The following is a 16707-nucleotide window of genomic DNA, read 5'->3' as shown; positions in this document are numbered from 1 at the left end:
TGTTTAGTTCTTTGGCCCATTTTTTGATTGGGTCATTTATTTTTCTGGGAATTGAGCTTCAGGAGTTGCTTGTATATTTTTGAGATTAATCCTTTGTCTGTTTCTTCATTTGCTATTATTTTCTCCCAATCTGAGGGCTGTCTTTTCACCTTGCTTATAGTTTCCTTTGTAGTGCAAAAGCTTTTAAGTTTCATTAGGTCCCATTTGTTTATTTTTGCTTTTATTTCCAATATTCTGGGAGGTGGGTCATAGAGGATCTTGCTGTGATTTATGTCGGAGAGTGTTTTGCCTATGTTCTCCTCTAGGAGTTTTATAGTTTCTGGTCTTACATTTAGATCTTTAATCCATTTTGAGTTTATTTTTGTGTATGGTGTTAGAAAGTGTTCTAGTTTCATTCTTTTACAAGTGGTTGACCAGTTTTCCCAGCACCACTTGTTAAAGAGGTTGTCTTTTTTCCATTGTATATCCTTGCCTCCTTTGTCAAAGATAAGGTGTCCATAGGTTCGTGGATTTATCTCTGGGCTTTCTATTCTGTTCCATTGATCTATATTTCTGTCTTTGTGCCAGTACCATACTGTCTTGATGACTGTGGCTTTGTAGTAGAGTCTGAAGTCAGGCAGGTTGATTCCTCCAGTTCCATTCTTCTTTCTCAAGATTACTTTGGCTATTCGAGGTTTTTTGTATTTCCATACAAATTGTGAAATTCTTTGGTCTAGTTCTGTGACAAATACCGTTGGTAGCTTGATAGGGATTGCATTGAATCTATAGATTGCTTTGGGTAGAATAGCCATTTTGACAATATTGATTCTTCCAATCCAGGAACACGGTATGTTTCTCCATCTGTTTGTGTCCTCTTTGATTTCTTTCATCAGTGTTTTATAGTTTTCTATGTATAGGTCTTTTGTTTCTTTAGGTAGGTATACTCCTAAGTATTTTATTCTTTTTGTTGCAATGGTGAATGGTATTGTTTCCTTAATTTCTCTTTCTGTTTTTTCATTGTTAGTATATAGGAATGCAAGGGATTTCTGTGTGTTAATTTTATATCCTGCAACTTTACTATATTCATTGATTAGCTCTAGTAATTTTCTGGTAGAGTCTTTAGGGTTTTCTATATAGAGGATCATGTCATCTGCAAACAGTGAGAGTTTTACTTCTTCTTTTCCTATCTGGATTCCTTTTACTTCTTTTTCTGCTCTGATTGCTGTGGCCAGAACTTCCAACACTATGTTGAATAACCCACATTTTTTCTATGTAGGTTCTCAGTAATACATATATTAGGCATGAACAAGCACAACTGACTCTAAAATGCAAGAACTGCCCCCTAGTTCTAAAGTAGAGGAATGAGGCCTACAGTACAGCAGCCTTGCAGAGCATATATAGCTTTCGAATTAAGGGGTAAAAACAAGTTCTGGTTCTAGCTCTGGCAAGAACTAGCCGTGTGACCTTGAGCAAATCTCTTAACATCTCCATGAGCCAATCTCCTTATGTGCAAAATGACTGGCAGTGGGAGGATTAGATTATTTCTAAGATCTCTTCCAGTTCTAAGATACTTATTCTAATTCCTGCTAGACAAATGATTATATAAGAGCAACCTAAGTTTGTCTTCTACTTAAAAGAAAAAGGAATGCTACCACCTGTTCTCTTTATGGATACTGTAAGGATTGGTCAAATTACATTGAATATTTTATAGAGAAAAAAATCAAGTCTCAAGCAATCCCTACCATAACAATACTTTTTCTCAATAAGCAAGCCTCCTACACTAGTAAGCATCATACAAAGCAATAGCATGCTTAAAATTACCCTTTCCTTCAGAAAGTTTCACTTTACTGGAACAAAAGTGGAAAATGGATGATCTATAACACGGTTGCATGAATAGGGTTTTTCCTACATTTTGAACTAAACCTAATTGATTATAATGGAAATTTTGGCATAAAATATCTCGTATTCTACCACTGTTTAAAACTCATTAAGTAGAATCATGTACAGTACCTTCTCTGAGGCAGGCAATAGTAAACTAAATTGACATAACACTTGTCCCCATGAACTTTATAGTCCAGTGTCTAAAAGAAATTAAAATAATGCTCCTTTAAGGATTGAGTAAATAATATAACCATGTCAACCGAGTATGAAAAATTGATCTTAAAAAGCAGTTCTATAAAAATATAGGTCTTAAATTTGTATCCCACTGTTGTGTGAAAATTGTGTAAATCTTGTGTTGAATTGATTCATAGTGCTTTTCTGGTCTACTACATCCTTCTACTTCTCTGTATATTAATTCTATTAATTTTTGAGGGTTTGATATTGAAACTCCAACTAAAGTCTTAATTTATCTACATAAAAAATGAATGTACTATATAGTAGAACTATATGTAACTTTGTTCTGGATTCTCCAAGCCTCCTGTAAATGTGTTATCATATTTTCAAAATTTTAAAAATAAAAAAGTAAATAAAAATACAGATCCTTAGTCCATGTTTACCTTTCTACCTGTACAAGTGATTAAGGAAACAGAAGTGAGTACATTGGTTCTTAAAGTCTTGGAAATATAACAGGGTTCAGTTCAGTTCAGTCACTCAGTTGTGTCTGACTCTGCAATGCCATGGGCTGCAGCACGCCAGGCTTGCCTGTGTTTCCTCAAAACATAAAGACTGTAAGTATGTATTTTCTGCACAGCATCACATCAGTATTTCCTCTCAAGGATTTCATAGCTATCTGTTCTTCCCATGATCTCCCAAAAGAAAGCTAAGCTCCCCTACTTTTAACTTCCAACAATCACCAAAACAGAATCAGTAGAAAGCAGGATGCAACTGTTCCTACTCCATTTGCTGGCCCTCATCTGATGGGGCTTTAAGTGATTAACATTTTGCTAAAAGGGTCTTTCCATGTGTATGTTTTGCCTAAAAAAACCCTGGGGCTTCCTAAATTGTTTAACTATGAGTTTCTTTAGGTTCTAGTAAAGATTAGTGATTGCCCAGTATCACTCCTGCTACTGCTGTTTCTGCTGAAAAAAAATGTAAAAAGCAAAATTTCACAGGATATTTTCGCAATAAGGACATGTGAAGAGATTCCCTTAGTAAAAATACAAAAACAAGTTCTATTCTGCCTTGTATTCTGAAAATACAATATGTTAAATGAACCAGTGATCACTCTTGGAAAACAATTTTGGCATTCCTCATTTTTCACAACTAGAAACCTAAACCAAAGAGCCTCTGGGGTATGAACTTTGATTATTATGGTCCTGGAAAAGAAAAACAGATGAAGAAAAGGCATCTCTGTGACAGAACAAGGAAAAAAACACATAAACCCATAACAGCTGAAGAAGGAAAAATACAGTAAACCCAGTATCATCCACCCCATATCTATAGATCATCTTTTGTAAGACTGCTGCCTACCTCTGCTAACGAGAGGGGTAGGCAGAGTCTAATGTCAGAGAATCAAACACATTTGAAAAGAAAACAGGGGCAGAAAAGATCACTTCTATAAGGTACCAGCCAAATGCCGATTTTTATGTAGTGGTTTCTTTCAAAATACTCAATCAAACCTAATAATTGGCAGCAAACACAAAAAGGCTCCCACTCTCACGCTGTTGCATTCACTTCCCCTGGGGTATGTGGCCATTTGTGGCCAGAAGCAGCAGCCAGGGAAAACCCCAGGGGGACCAGACAGGTTCTATCCACCCCCACCTCTCCCGCATCTACACCTCTCTGCTGTTAATATACTTTCCTCTGGTGGGGTAGGAAGGGGTCCTTAAAAGCATCAAAGGAACATTTTTCTGGGTGGAGAGAGAGCTAAAAGGATTATTCTGCCATTAAAGAAAAATATAAAGACAAGCCAAAATAATCAAATTCAATTGATGTTTCCTGAACACTTTTCATTTAATAAGCTCCTCAATGGTAAGACCACGTCCCACTCCTAGAATAAGGTATGTCTTATAAAGCCCCCACAAAAGAATGAGCGTTATTTTGTACAGAATGCTGCCTTTATAACAATTCTGATTTTTGCCAATTTAAAACTACTTTTTTCATCTTCACTATGTCAAAATTAAAACAGAATTAGCTGGAGAATTAGCTAGTTCTAACCTCAGCAGTTACAGCAGTATATGTACTTTCTTGTTTACACATTTCATAACTATATGGACATGAGCCTTTTTAGGTAAGTCCAATGACTAAAGAGATAGATTCACTTGTGAATTTCACTAACGGATACTGACTACTACAAGTGCAGCACCATGCCAACTGCCTTATTTGATATGGATTATCAGAACACACAGAATGGACAGGCTCTGACAGTCATTTGCTTCCCAAGCATTTATTGAGCACTTAGTATGCGTGCTACTTGCTGGAATATCATCCTAAAAAAAGACAGTTCTCCTGCCCTCTGGTACCTACAGCCTACTGGGGTTGATGATCAGAGAGCTGAAAAGTGAGGGAAAACGGTGGAGTAACTGTTTTGCTGGGGAATTATGTCACCCAAGAGATAACCAAGGTCACATTTAGGGGCCGGAAAAGACTTCCAGGGGAACATGACGACTGAACAGAGGCCTGGAAGGAGCAGAGAAGTTAGCCAGGTGATGATGAACAACAAATGTTCTTTTAAAAAAAAAAATCATTTGACACAAAATCAGCTTAGGACTAAGGAACATTTGCAGACATGTGTTGCTCCTAAGCCATTTAATCAGGATAAATTTTCTGCAGGAGATAAGCCTTGAGCATAATTTTCAGAAAAAGAAATTATAGCTTTAAGGTAGAATAGCACTCTTGTGCTCCACCAGTCTTTGGTCTTACTCTAAACAGACAAAAAGAAAAATTAAAATTATTAAAAAAGTAGATACTAAGCCTCTAGGACAGTCCTAGAATATGTTAAAACACTCCCAGACATTTTTTTAAATTATTATTTAGAGGAAACAGTAAGCATACAGTTTCTTGAAATATTCTGGGTGCCTCTAGGCTTCTGTGTTAGCTTTGATCTCTACTTCAGGACTTCTGATACCCGATTACCCAAAACAAATAATTAGGGAACCCCTCACATTGAGGACAATTACCCATAGTGATGATACAGAGATCTCAAAGCCTAATGCCAGTAACACAGTTCTTTGTCTGAAGAAAAACTCAATAATGAACGCAAAAGCAGTAGCAGAAGCCACAGCACCAGAAACTCCATCGAACACTTACCAAGGATGAGAAGGTGGGAAAGTTCATGATCTCATTTCATTATCACAAAACTTCTGTGAGGTAGGCACTACTGTTACCTTTGTTTTATGAAGGAGAAAATAAGCTTAGGGAAGTTAATTAAGGTGCCTTGAGTCATATCAGCTGGTTGCTGCTGGAGTGGGATTTAAACACAGGCATGCCTAACTCCCAGCTCAGGCTTTTAAGTCACTGGAGGTACTTGCTTACTGCATCCAACACCATCAACCAAAGCCAAAGCATAACACAGGAGAAAGAAAAGACACTCCCTCTCCCCCAGCATAACAAGAGTCAAGATGACAAGGGATAACATAGAGCTGCTAATACCGCAGGTGAATTACAATCTAATGGAAAACAACTGGCGAGATTGGGAAAAGAAGCTCTGACTTAGGTTGCTGAAATAACTCAGCATTTAAATTGATTAAAAGAATCTGCAAACAAGAGGCAGCAGCAATGCTTCCGGATTCACCTTTGAGCACGGATTCTAAAGCTCCGTTAGCTCTTTGAACAAACAGAGGTTGGGCTTCCTCCTTGCCCTGAGGTAACTGGCATTAGAATGGCAATTTTGAAAAGTAAAAAATTTCCACTCTTCTTTATGTATTCAACAATATAGTAGTATTGTGTTTTAAGGAAGAGCAATAATCCTTGCTTTCATCTTTGAATTTTGAAATAAACCATCCACCTATGTCATCAGTTTCCCTAATAGCTATTCAGTTCAGTTCACTTCAGTGGCTCAGTGGTGTCTGACTCTTTGCGATGAGGGCTTCCCTAATGGTTGAGTTGGTAAAAGAATCCGCCTACAATGCAGGAGACCCCAGTTTGATTCCTGGGTCTCCAAGATTCACTGGAAAAGGGACAGGCTACCCACTCCAGCATTCTTGAGCTTCCCTTGTGGCTCAGCTGGTAAAAAATTCGCCTGCAATGCAGGAGACCTGGGTTCAATCCCTGGGTTGGGAAGATCCCCTGGAGAAGGGAAAGGCTATCCACTCCAGTATTCTGGCGTCAAGAATTCCATGGACTATAGTCCACAGGGTCGCAAAGAGTCAGACATGACTGAGCTAGTTTCACTTTCACATGTCATCAGCAGGGGAATGAAATTTACTGAATTAGCAATATTTCTCAAATAAATATTTGCCCTTTTGTCTTAATTTTTATTGAACTGTTTGAAACTCTTTTTTAATACACATCCTGCCTAATCACATCCTCAAAATATCACAGGTAATGACTGTTCCAGGAGTCAGCAAACTAAAGCCCACAGGCCAAATTGGGGCCCATTGCATGTCTTTTGTAAACAAAGTTTTATTGAAACACAGCCACGCTCATTCATTTACATTGCGTCTGTGGCTGCTTTCTTACAAGGCCAGTGAAGCTGAAGAGTTGCAGAGACTTTAAGGACCACAAAGCCTCAAGCATTTAGTGTCTGGCCTTTTATAATAATAATAAAGTTTGCTGCTCCCTGACCCTACACCATTGGTAAGTCTCCAGATAGAAGACATCATCATTCTTCTCTAGAATCTGGCATCTGGATTCCCCTTAATTCACTCATTTGTTAATCAACTAATGTTTGTGAAGCATCTACTATGCACCCGGCACACAGATGAAAAACAGGTTAAGAGACTCATGAAGAAAAAGAAGATAAAAGACCACATAATGATGGCTCTAATGCACTAGAAGCCTGGAGAGAACGAAGCCTAAAAGGCATCATCTTGAGAGAATAAGACAGGTCTAAACTCAGTTCATTACAGAAGTGAGCAGAGGATTGAAAAGAATAGAATTAGTTCAGTACTCTGCTTGGCCAAGTCAGGGGTGGCCACACACAAGGATAACCCACTCATACTTCAAGAAGTAGGAGATTATAGGAAAGGAGAGGAGGAACCAAACCAAGACAACTGTGACTCATGCAATTCCAGGGAGTATACAGCTTAGCCATTTAAATGTTTTTAAAATGCTATTAATTGCTTAGATAACGATGTCTAAAGTCTCTGGGTTACAAAATGCTTTCATGACCTCACCAAAGACACACACTAGCTTATTGCAGATCTTCAACATTATGAAAGTGTTTGGGTGGTTTGGAAGAGATGTTGCTTGTTAGGAAGATCAGAGGTGCCAACCATCTCCAAGGATCTAGTGTTATTACTTACCATCAGCTCTACCCGCCAAATTTTAAGGATTACACAATGTCAGGTGTACATAGAACAGAACACAGTAAACCTTATCACTAGAGAAGCCAGTCTCACCTGTGAGCAGAAAGTAAATACTTACCTAATGAATAAGTGACTGATGCAATGATTGACTGTGATTGCTCCTTTAGCTTTTTGATCAATGGCACAGGCTGAAATTAACACTGTGAACATACAGAGTCAAAGTGAGTACCTAGAAGTTAAGCTTAACTATAGCAAGGCAGCATAAATAACAGTCTTGTTTTGTTTTTGATCCACCTAACAGTAATGGATAAAAGCCACAACAATGAAAAATTCTTCACAATCTAATGATCAAATAAGACCTACACTGAATTACTTCAGTGTGATTAATTTATTATGAAACAGACAATAAACATTTGATTTGCCTGGGTACCTCAACACAGGCTATAGTCAACATAAAAATTAAACATCTGTCCTTTAACAAATGTTAATAAATATAGGTCAACATTTTCCCCTAAGTGATTTTAAAGAGACATTTTACCTCTATAACTTTGAACTTAAAATATTTAAATGATCACCCACTGACCCAAAGAAGAAGAGTTAAAATGTTCATTTATTAATAAATGAAATGGCTTCATTTTTGGAAGGCGCAGCACACAAAAGCCATCTTTTATTCAACAAATATACACTGGTATTTTATTCAGTAAAGAAAAATCACTAGTATGGTTGGAAATCTTTAAAAAAAAAATGTTATTTGGGGGATTCTCAAAGCTAGTAAGGGTAAGAAACATCAATTACAACATCAGAAAATACACTGTTTTAGCTTGATGTTATATGATGAAATGTAAACATTGCTGGCTTAAAAAAGAGAAAAGATTTATGAGTTTCTTGGCTCTGACATCATTCGATCATTTTTTTTCTTTTGACTGTGATATCTGGTGTAAGTGATAACCACTACTTGAAAACATATAGACTTGAATACTCTTAAAATCCTAAAATGAAAAGAAAACCCCACATCTAAATTTACTTTTTTTCCATGTGGCCAAGGAATCCAATGTTAGACATTTACAAGAAACTACATTATTCCTCTCCCTAACGGAGCCAAGCTCCATGTGTGCTTGTGATATCACACCATGTTCTTACAAAAATTAATTTCAAATCAAAAAGGCAGGATAATGATTACTTTCAGCAGAGGAACAGATAAGGTAACAGAAGGCCACCGTGGTTAAAGCACAGATAGTATGCAATTAGAAACAAGAAAAAAAACCAAAGTATTTTTACTACATATTGTTTTAATTTTTATCCTGATGGACTTTCAGTTTCCATTAAAGGAGCTATTTAAAAAAAAATCTGCCTCTGGAAAAGATCTATTAAAAAATCACAAACTCAGAGATACTTCGAGAATATAGGAGTAGATATAAAAGGGGTATCATCATATAAAATTGATTATGTGAAGTCTCTACATGCAGTGCTTATATGAGCAACCAGGAAAAACAATATGCAGATAAATTCAGCAGATACTTTTTCTTCTGGAGAAAAAACCTGTATCTTTCGGTACACTGTGAAGCCAAGAGGTAGGGTGGGAGCAGTTAAGTTTTATCCACAAGAACAAACACCAGGCTGGCTTTTGAAAAATAAGCCAAACCCAAAATATCCCAGAAAAAAATACTTTGTAATTAAAAAAAAAAAAGTGTTATATATATTTTTCTCCCCTGTCCAAATCTGGAATCCTTACCATCTTATTTTAAACAAGCCAGAGACTGCAAGCTTCTAGCTGTTTGGATAGAAGAGAATTTATATAAATGTTTTGTTCAAGCCCAAAAGGGGGAGAGAGTTTAAATATACAGTGCATGAAAGATGCATGCCCAACTTCAAAACAGTTTAGTGCACAGAAGAGGAAAAATAATCTAACCTTCTGTTAGTCATTCTCAGCGGTCTTTAAGCTTAAATATCTTGCCATTTGCAACATCATTTCCATGACCCCCGACTTTAAAGAGATTAACCGAAATTTCATAACTGCCTCGCTCTGGCGGTTCTTTGGTGGGGGGAGAACCAGAGGGTCAAGGAACAAGATGGACAAAAAATCTGTATTTTGCACTCTTCCTTTGCACTTGAGAAAGAAAAACGGGGCCGATCCATCTGTATAATACTAAACCAAATCTCTTTAATTCCAGTCAGCTTTTATCATTCAGTCACTGAGTCTGTGTGTGGAAAAATTCAGGCTGAGTCCCCCCTAGCAACAGCCTCAGCCTATCAGAAGGCTGGATGCTCCGCGCAGCTGCCAGCCAGAGAGAATAACTCTAAGTAGGTCAGGCCTGTATTTCTAAAAATGCTACGGTCTAGTAACCCCACTGTCCCGTCTGTCTGCCCTGCCCCGTAATAACCTCAATTGCTTGGTGACACAATGACATAGTACCCTGTTAGAGAGCAATCACATCATGCTACATTATTCTGCTCCGAGCCTGACTGCTGGGTGAAGGACCCTCGGAGGGGACAGCATTAATCAGGCAGCCATTCACGTCCGCCCGCACTTCAGTGGCGAGATGGGGACTGCATTAATGACCAGCTGTTTGAACTAACACAAACAAAATCATGTCTTCCACCCTGTTGGGTGCACAGAATACACCATTCTGAGCCGGCAGGTTCCGCTCCTTGACGAAAGCGAAGAGGTACATTAAAACGGGCTCCGACCACGCCAGCTCCGGCACCCCCAGAGTAAATATATTTAAATTATCTGACAGGCGCGGCTCCAAAACCTACTGATTGAATATGCACGGCTTTCCCGGCCACCGATTTCCCCCTAATCCACATTAAAAAGGGAAACGCAGACCCGGGGAAAGCAATACGTAGGCGCGTTTTACCCAGGAGGCCGAAAGCGGGGGAGCTGAACTAAAATTGACTTCTCTTCGGGCAGAGAAACAAAGCGGGACGTGGAGTAATTGTGCGGCGTGAACACAAATACAAATACGGCATGAACGCCGTGGAGGAGCGCTGAAAACAAATAAGAGTAAACATCCCCAGCCTCCCGACCAATCAGCTCCTCCCACCGGCTCTTTGTGGGGCTGGAGTCACACACACCGCAATCTCTAAGCGCCAGAGACAAGGGAGGGAAGTGAACGTGGCCTTCGCCTCCCCACCACTGCGGTGCCCCGACTTCCCACGGGCTTCCTAACAGACGGCTGTTTGGCTGCGAGACCGCCGAGGCTCCGGCAAGGTTTACACGGGGGCCAGCAACATCAGAACCCCGCTGCAGTTGCCCAATTCTAAGATGTGATTTTTCGCATTTAATTGACCCTATTTCATCTGAACTGTAACTTTTAACTCCTCTCCACGTGAATGCACAAAAGCCAAGCAAACAAAAACTCTGTGTGGATGCAGAGATACGGGGCGATTGGCAACAGCTGCTAGGGGCTATTGGAGGAAATACCGTGTATTGACGGGGAGCACGCTGATATTTACATGCACGATTCATCTGCATTTTTAAGGGTTCACAGTTTCGTTTAATGAGCAAACAATATCCCCCACCCTCCCCCACAAATGGATAATCCAGCCTTCAATTATGCAGAACCCAGCAAGTCTTAGACGTGTAATCCATGAGGATTTGATTTACAAACACAGAAAAATTCCTGACTCCATTTGCCCTGGTTTGAACTGGGTTTGATAACTTAGTTATGACTGTCTTCTTCACTCTGTGGCACACATCACACAGTTATTCTTGGAGAGGTGCAGGCGCTGACGCAACCATGAACCACTAATTACAAGCTGCTGACATTCTGCTTGTCTATGCAGCTTTGAAGTTCTAAAGTCTGTTTTTCTCTCTGATGGGCTTGCTCAGTTGCATTCTCCTTCCCTCATTGCTCCCTGCCCCCCATCATCCCCTCTTTCCTTCCCTCCACTGGAAGCCTTTCTGCATGTGCTGTAGGACTACCTGGAGCAAATCTCTAAGAGAGATCAGCTTCTCCAACCTGCTTTCTTTGCATTCCCTCCCTGCTCTCCACCGCACAGAGATCTACAGTTTCCAAGTACAGTAATCAGGTCCCCACCCAGCCCCACCCGCAGGAATGCACCAACAGCTGGCCAAACATAATCCAACACACAGAGCCGCCTTTGTAGAAATAGTAACAAACAGTGGAAGGGCCAGACAGGCGTCCCAGAAGAGCTCCCCATGACAACTGGGAAAGCACCTCACCCCCAGTTTTGAGCTGGGCTTGGAGCACCAGAGCCCATGCATCAGAATCTAAAACAAGCCTCAGGTGCCCCCCCGCCCCAACCTCACCAGAGGCTGTTCCCGGGGCACCCGCGTCTCCAGATGGCAAGGTAGATGCAGGCTTTCTCTATGTGGAGCATGACTCTGCTCTGCCACATGGCACACGCCCTCGAAATGCGACATCGTGATCCCAAATCTCATGAACAGCATCCATACTTGAATCTAACCATCTACCTTGAGAGCTGGTAGGACCACCTCTTCCCTACAAAAGGATTTCTTTTTTTAATTATAGGCTGATCCGGGAATTCAGAAACACGTAAATATAAGATTGCATTCATCTCCATTGTACGCTTAGCATCTGAAGCCTGTGGTAGCCAGCTGGTCTCAAAGTCATCTGGGATACATTTATTTTGATTAAATTGATCAGATTTCTATTTACTGGATAGAATTTTTCATCATACTGAATACAGCTGTGTTTACAGGGGATCTGTCGAAGAAGAAGCAAACAAAACCCTACAGTCAGTCCGAGCGAAGCACAGAGCATTCAGAACTTCAAGGAGTTAAAGCTGAGGAGGGTTGCTTTCACATTAACAAGAAAATTCTGCATGCAGCTGCTTTGGCCATGCTCTCTAGCTAGTCAGGAAATGGGTGTTGAGCTGAAGCTGAAAATACAAGCTGCAATCAAGCCCGATCCAGCCAAGTGACAGACTTCCTGTGTAAACTGGTCAGAAATCGCCCTCTTTTCATGTCTCTACATGCATGCACATGCATTTAAATCCACGCTGTAAGGCTGATCTTCTCCCTGGGGACACTGGTACAGTCACCTAGCCCATCAGTTTCTTCCTTGACAGCACCGGGGACATCCAGACTACAATTTACAGTTCTTCCACCCATGGACTGGGTTATAAATTATGCCTTCCTCCCTAGAATGAGAATGCAGGGCCAGCGGCAGACAATCGAACAGCATTCCGCCTCTCCTCTTTCTTCTCAGGCGCTCCCTCGCTCTGCCTTTTCTCCAACTCTGCCTCGTCGGCAGGCAGGCAGGCAGACACATCAGAGACCAGGTTTATCCATCTTCAGCTCCACTCTCAAGTAAAATGCCACCATATCTCGCCATGGGTCTTTCCTCCCAGACTAATGCCCGGGAGCTGGGTGCGCCCTGGGGAAGACCAGTGGGCATTGGACGGATCAAATTCCTAACTTCTCCTGCCCCGATCCTTGGCATTCTTTCTATCCATCCCACCCCGGGTCTTCTCCCGCATCACCCTGTCCTCCGAGTCCCCTCGCCTGACTGCGAGGGGACCCCGGCCAGAGCTCCACCAGCAGGTCATTCTTCTGCGCTGCGTAGACCGACGATGCCGCGTTCCCGTGCGCCATGGAGAAGCCGAAGCCGGGAGACAGCAACAGCAGCTCAGGTAACCAGGAGAAGCTTGGTGTGCCCGCAGCGATGCAGCCCTGGAGCTGTGAGGAAAGACGGTCTGGCTTCAGAATAAAAAAAAAAGAAAGAAAGAAACACAAAACAGCGCAGCTCGGCGCCTGCGGGGGTGGGAAAAACAGACACAAACCATTAAAAAAAAAAAAAAAAGCAAGAGTTAAAATCAAATTTCAAAAAATATATATAATACATAGATCAGAGTACTTCATGCGACTTTTATTTCTGATGTTTCTCGGGTTATTGGCCTCCCCGCCCCCTCCAAAATCTCTCCTGTCCCCGAACGCTACTGTCCATGAGTGCCGAGTCACAAAGGCTTTTGCTCCAAAGTGCTAGCAGACCCAGCATCACATGAGAAGCCACATGACAACTGGAGCCGGCTGCTGATGTGGTCAACTCTGTTGCCGAGGCAGGGGGAGTAGGAGGGAGACAGAGCTTAAGTGAGACATGCCCCTCTCGTGCTCCAGGAAGAAATTTCCTTAAAAGAACAATAAGAAAAAAAGGCATCTCTGAAGAAATGCTGGTGAATGCACCCAGACCTGCAGACATGCACACTTACATAGCCTAGAGAGCCCGTGGGTGCTTGGAGACATTTTGAGGATGCTGTACCTCAAACACAAGCTGGATGGCAGCAATATTATTTCTAGTTTGTATTAGTCAAATCTCGATTCCACTTAAGTGGATTCCTGAAAAGCACACGCCATGTCTTCATAGCATGATCAGGCTTGGAAAACCAATTCTATTATCTCTCCCTGCAATCTGCATCTGAACCTGCATTCTGAATAATTTATTTTCAGACTAATAAGATACTGGCCAAGACCGCTCCTTTTCTTCTTGCGCGCGTGGCGCAGGCAATATTCACCCAAGTGGGAAAAGCTTGCCCCTTTATAGGGAGAAGAGTCGGTTTTCATTATTTTCCAAAAATGCACTTTCTCATTTAAAGGCGTACAAACACATAATGAAGTTCTCCTGCAAGTAAGCATTAAAAATAAGCAAAATGTTTCTGCTTCGCTGAACTGACAAGCCTCATACTTTCCCTGTGGCATCTCAGGCTGGCGGATGGTGGTGATATTTTTCTGATGATGCTCATGGCTGCAGCTAGAGCCCTTAAGCCACGTGGATATTGCTACTCCTCGGCAGAGTGAGAGCAAACAACTGCTTTCTGGGGCATCTCTCTGCAGAGGAGCTGCGGCTGCCCAGGTACGTTGTACTGGTTATATTAAGGTAGGTAGGAGAGAGATGGCCTCAGGGCCTTGTCGAATCCATCAGTCATCCCAGAATTAAATACGCTGCCTATATGCAGCATCCTCCCCACGGTGTGAAAGGTATTCCTCTTTAGAAAATTTGAGCATGCCAGCTAACTAGAATGAGAGCATCAGTAAGCAGGTGGCAGGAATTGTCTACAACTTGTCTTACTCAACTGTAGGTATCAAGGTGAGCGGCCCTTCATTCATTCAAGTGCATACATAAGCTTCCAGGTGTGTTTGTGTCAAGGATTGTCCTAGACACTGGGGAGAAGACAGGCAAGGTCTCTGCCATCCTAGAGCTCATGGTCCGGTAACCACATGTGTCTTTTTACCTTCGAGGTCAACCATCTCCCAATCTGGATACTCCAAAGATATCTAAGGAAGAAACCCTGCGGTTTTTCACTCCTTTCCAGCCATCAATCTGTATGAACTCTGGAGTTCTATGGATTCTTTCTTTGCAAATTATGTTTGAATTTAAGATGTCCGCTCCAGTCCTCCATTCCAGAGTCTACGCTCATGCACGCACACCTGCACAGTCCACAGTCTTCTCTGTCGCCTCCTTCTTTGTTCTAGTCCATTGGGCAACCTGCCACTAAAGAAACCTTAATAAACCACCACGTTCTGGATGTCCAGACCCCCTTCTCCATGTGGTCTGGGCAAACCTGTCCAAAATTGAGGATGGCTCCTTTATTTCTTCAGGTGTACATGTTACCAGTAAGAACACCCTATATCTGACTGTGCGTCATCTATGTCAGTAAACAGGTATATTCCTGACCCTCTGAACACATCATCCATTGGATCAGGAAAAAATAGTAATTTTGGCTCATTTTTGTAAGTAACTAGGCCTAGAGCATGGCAAGGAAACCAAAGACATAGGAGGCACTGTCCCTGCCCCCTGCTGCTGCTAAGTCGCTTCAGTCGTGTCTGACTCTGTGTGACCCCATAGACGGCAGCCCACCAGGCTCCGCTATCTCTGGGATTCTTCAGGCAAGAACACTGGAGTGGGTTGCCATTTCCTTCTCCAACGTGTGAAAGTGAAGTCGCTCAGTCGTGTCTGACTCTTCGTGACCCCATGGACTGCAGCCGACCAGGCTCCTCCATCCATGGGATTTTTCCAGGCAAGAACACTGGAGTGAGTTGCCATTTCTTTCTCCAATGTGTGAAAGTGAAGTCGCTCAGTCGTGTCCGACTCTTCGCGACCTCATGGACTGTAGCCCACCAGGCTCCTCCGTCCATGGGATTTTCCAGGCAAGAGTACTGGAGTGGGGTGCCGTTGCCTTCTCCGGGTCCCTGCCCTCAGACCATGTGTAATCCATGCAACCTGTGCTTTATTGGCACTCACCATGTACTATCTTGAATTGCTATCTCTTCAAGGTTTATTTCTTGTAACAATAAAAAACAGGTCTAAATCTGCCTACCAAATGAATGTTGGGTAAACAGTGCCAAAGAAGGTCTGAGAAGGGAAAGACGAATTCTACCTAAATGTCTGCCAAGGTCCCCAAAGAACCCTGAGATCTGCAGTGAGCTATGAAACATCTGGCCAGGGTAGGGGGCAAGGTTTGGGCCATAACAATAAGAGTAACAAGAGGAGCGAAACACGAGCCCTTCATTTATGCCAGGGTCTCCTCTAAGCATTTCACATCCCTGAACACAGTTAATCCTGTGAGGGACTTAGTGCTTCAATAGCCTCTTTCCAATGATACAGAAGTACCCATGAGAGGTTAAATAAGCTGCCCAAGACTGCACAGCAAGTAAGTGCTAACGGATCAATACGTCTGGCCCCTGAGCACCACTTTTTAACCTATGCTCTACATCCTCGGAGCTGGAAACCCAAAAGGTGAGGGGACACACAATCCTGCCTGAGGTGCATGAGGGGGGATCAGTTCGATTCAAGCAGAGGACAAGGTTTGCAGAAGTCAGACAAGAGCAGGGAGAGCCATATTACAAGGCTAAGGCATTTTACTCTTATCCTAAAAAGCACGTGACTTTTCCATTATTGTTCCAAATTATAGGAAGACTTTTCTGGTGGCTCAGTGATAAAAAAAAAAAAATCTGCCTGCAATGTAGGGGACGGAGTTCAATCCCTGGGTCGGGAAGATCCCCTGGAGAAGGGCATGGCAACCCACTCCAGTATTCTTGCCTAGAGAATCCCTTGGACAGAGGAGCTTGGTGGGCTATAGTCCAAAGGGTTGCAAAGAGTCAGACATGACTGAAGCGACTTAGCACACACAGCTAAAATTAACAGAGGGTGGAGGAAAGACCAGATATAAGGAGACTGACCAAGAGGCTCCTGCCACAGCCTGACTACAAGGGTCCACTGCCTGAACGCAGTAGTGGCAGAAGAAAAACCAAGAGGGGCTCTAGAGGCTTTATGAAAAAAGAAATAACATTACTGAGATGTTCTTGGGGAAAGGGGAAAACGGTAGCAAAGTTGACTGCATGTTTTTTTAAACCTGGATAAATTAATCAAGCAGTTCCCTGAGCTCAGAAACTGAT

At 42.1% G+C, this 16707-nt stretch overlaps 1 protein-coding gene across 11 annotated transcripts in view; it reads right to left on the bottom strand.

Annotated features, from left to right (window-relative positions):
* LOC122429059 overlaps window positions 1-16707 on the bottom strand; it is a 775926-nt gene that overhangs the window by 374699 nt on the left and 384520 nt on the right. For 6 of the 11 annotated variants that reach the window (XM_043449188.1, XM_043449184.1, XM_043449187.1 and 3 more), the window contains one exon: window positions 7999-13068. The exons of 4 other annotated variants lie outside the window; for them this stretch is intronic. In XM_043449188.1, the coding sequence (XP_043305123.1) occupies window positions 12763-13068 (306 nt within the window). In that variant the 3' untranslated portion in view covers window positions 7999-12762. Of the gene's footprint in view, window positions 1-7998; window positions 13069-16707 lie in introns of those variants that run through there. One more of the 11 variants, XM_043449189.1, reaches the window with a different exon arrangement.

This window comes from Cervus canadensis, chromosome 28, assembly GCF_019320065.1.
Source record: "Cervus canadensis isolate Bull #8, Minnesota chromosome 28, ASM1932006v1, whole genome shotgun sequence".
NCBI classification, from domain to species: domain Eukaryota; kingdom Metazoa; phylum Chordata; class Mammalia; order Artiodactyla; family Cervidae; genus Cervus; species Cervus canadensis.
The sequence above is the reverse complement of the archived record's forward strand: the minus strand, read 5'-3'. Positions and strand labels throughout refer to the sequence as shown.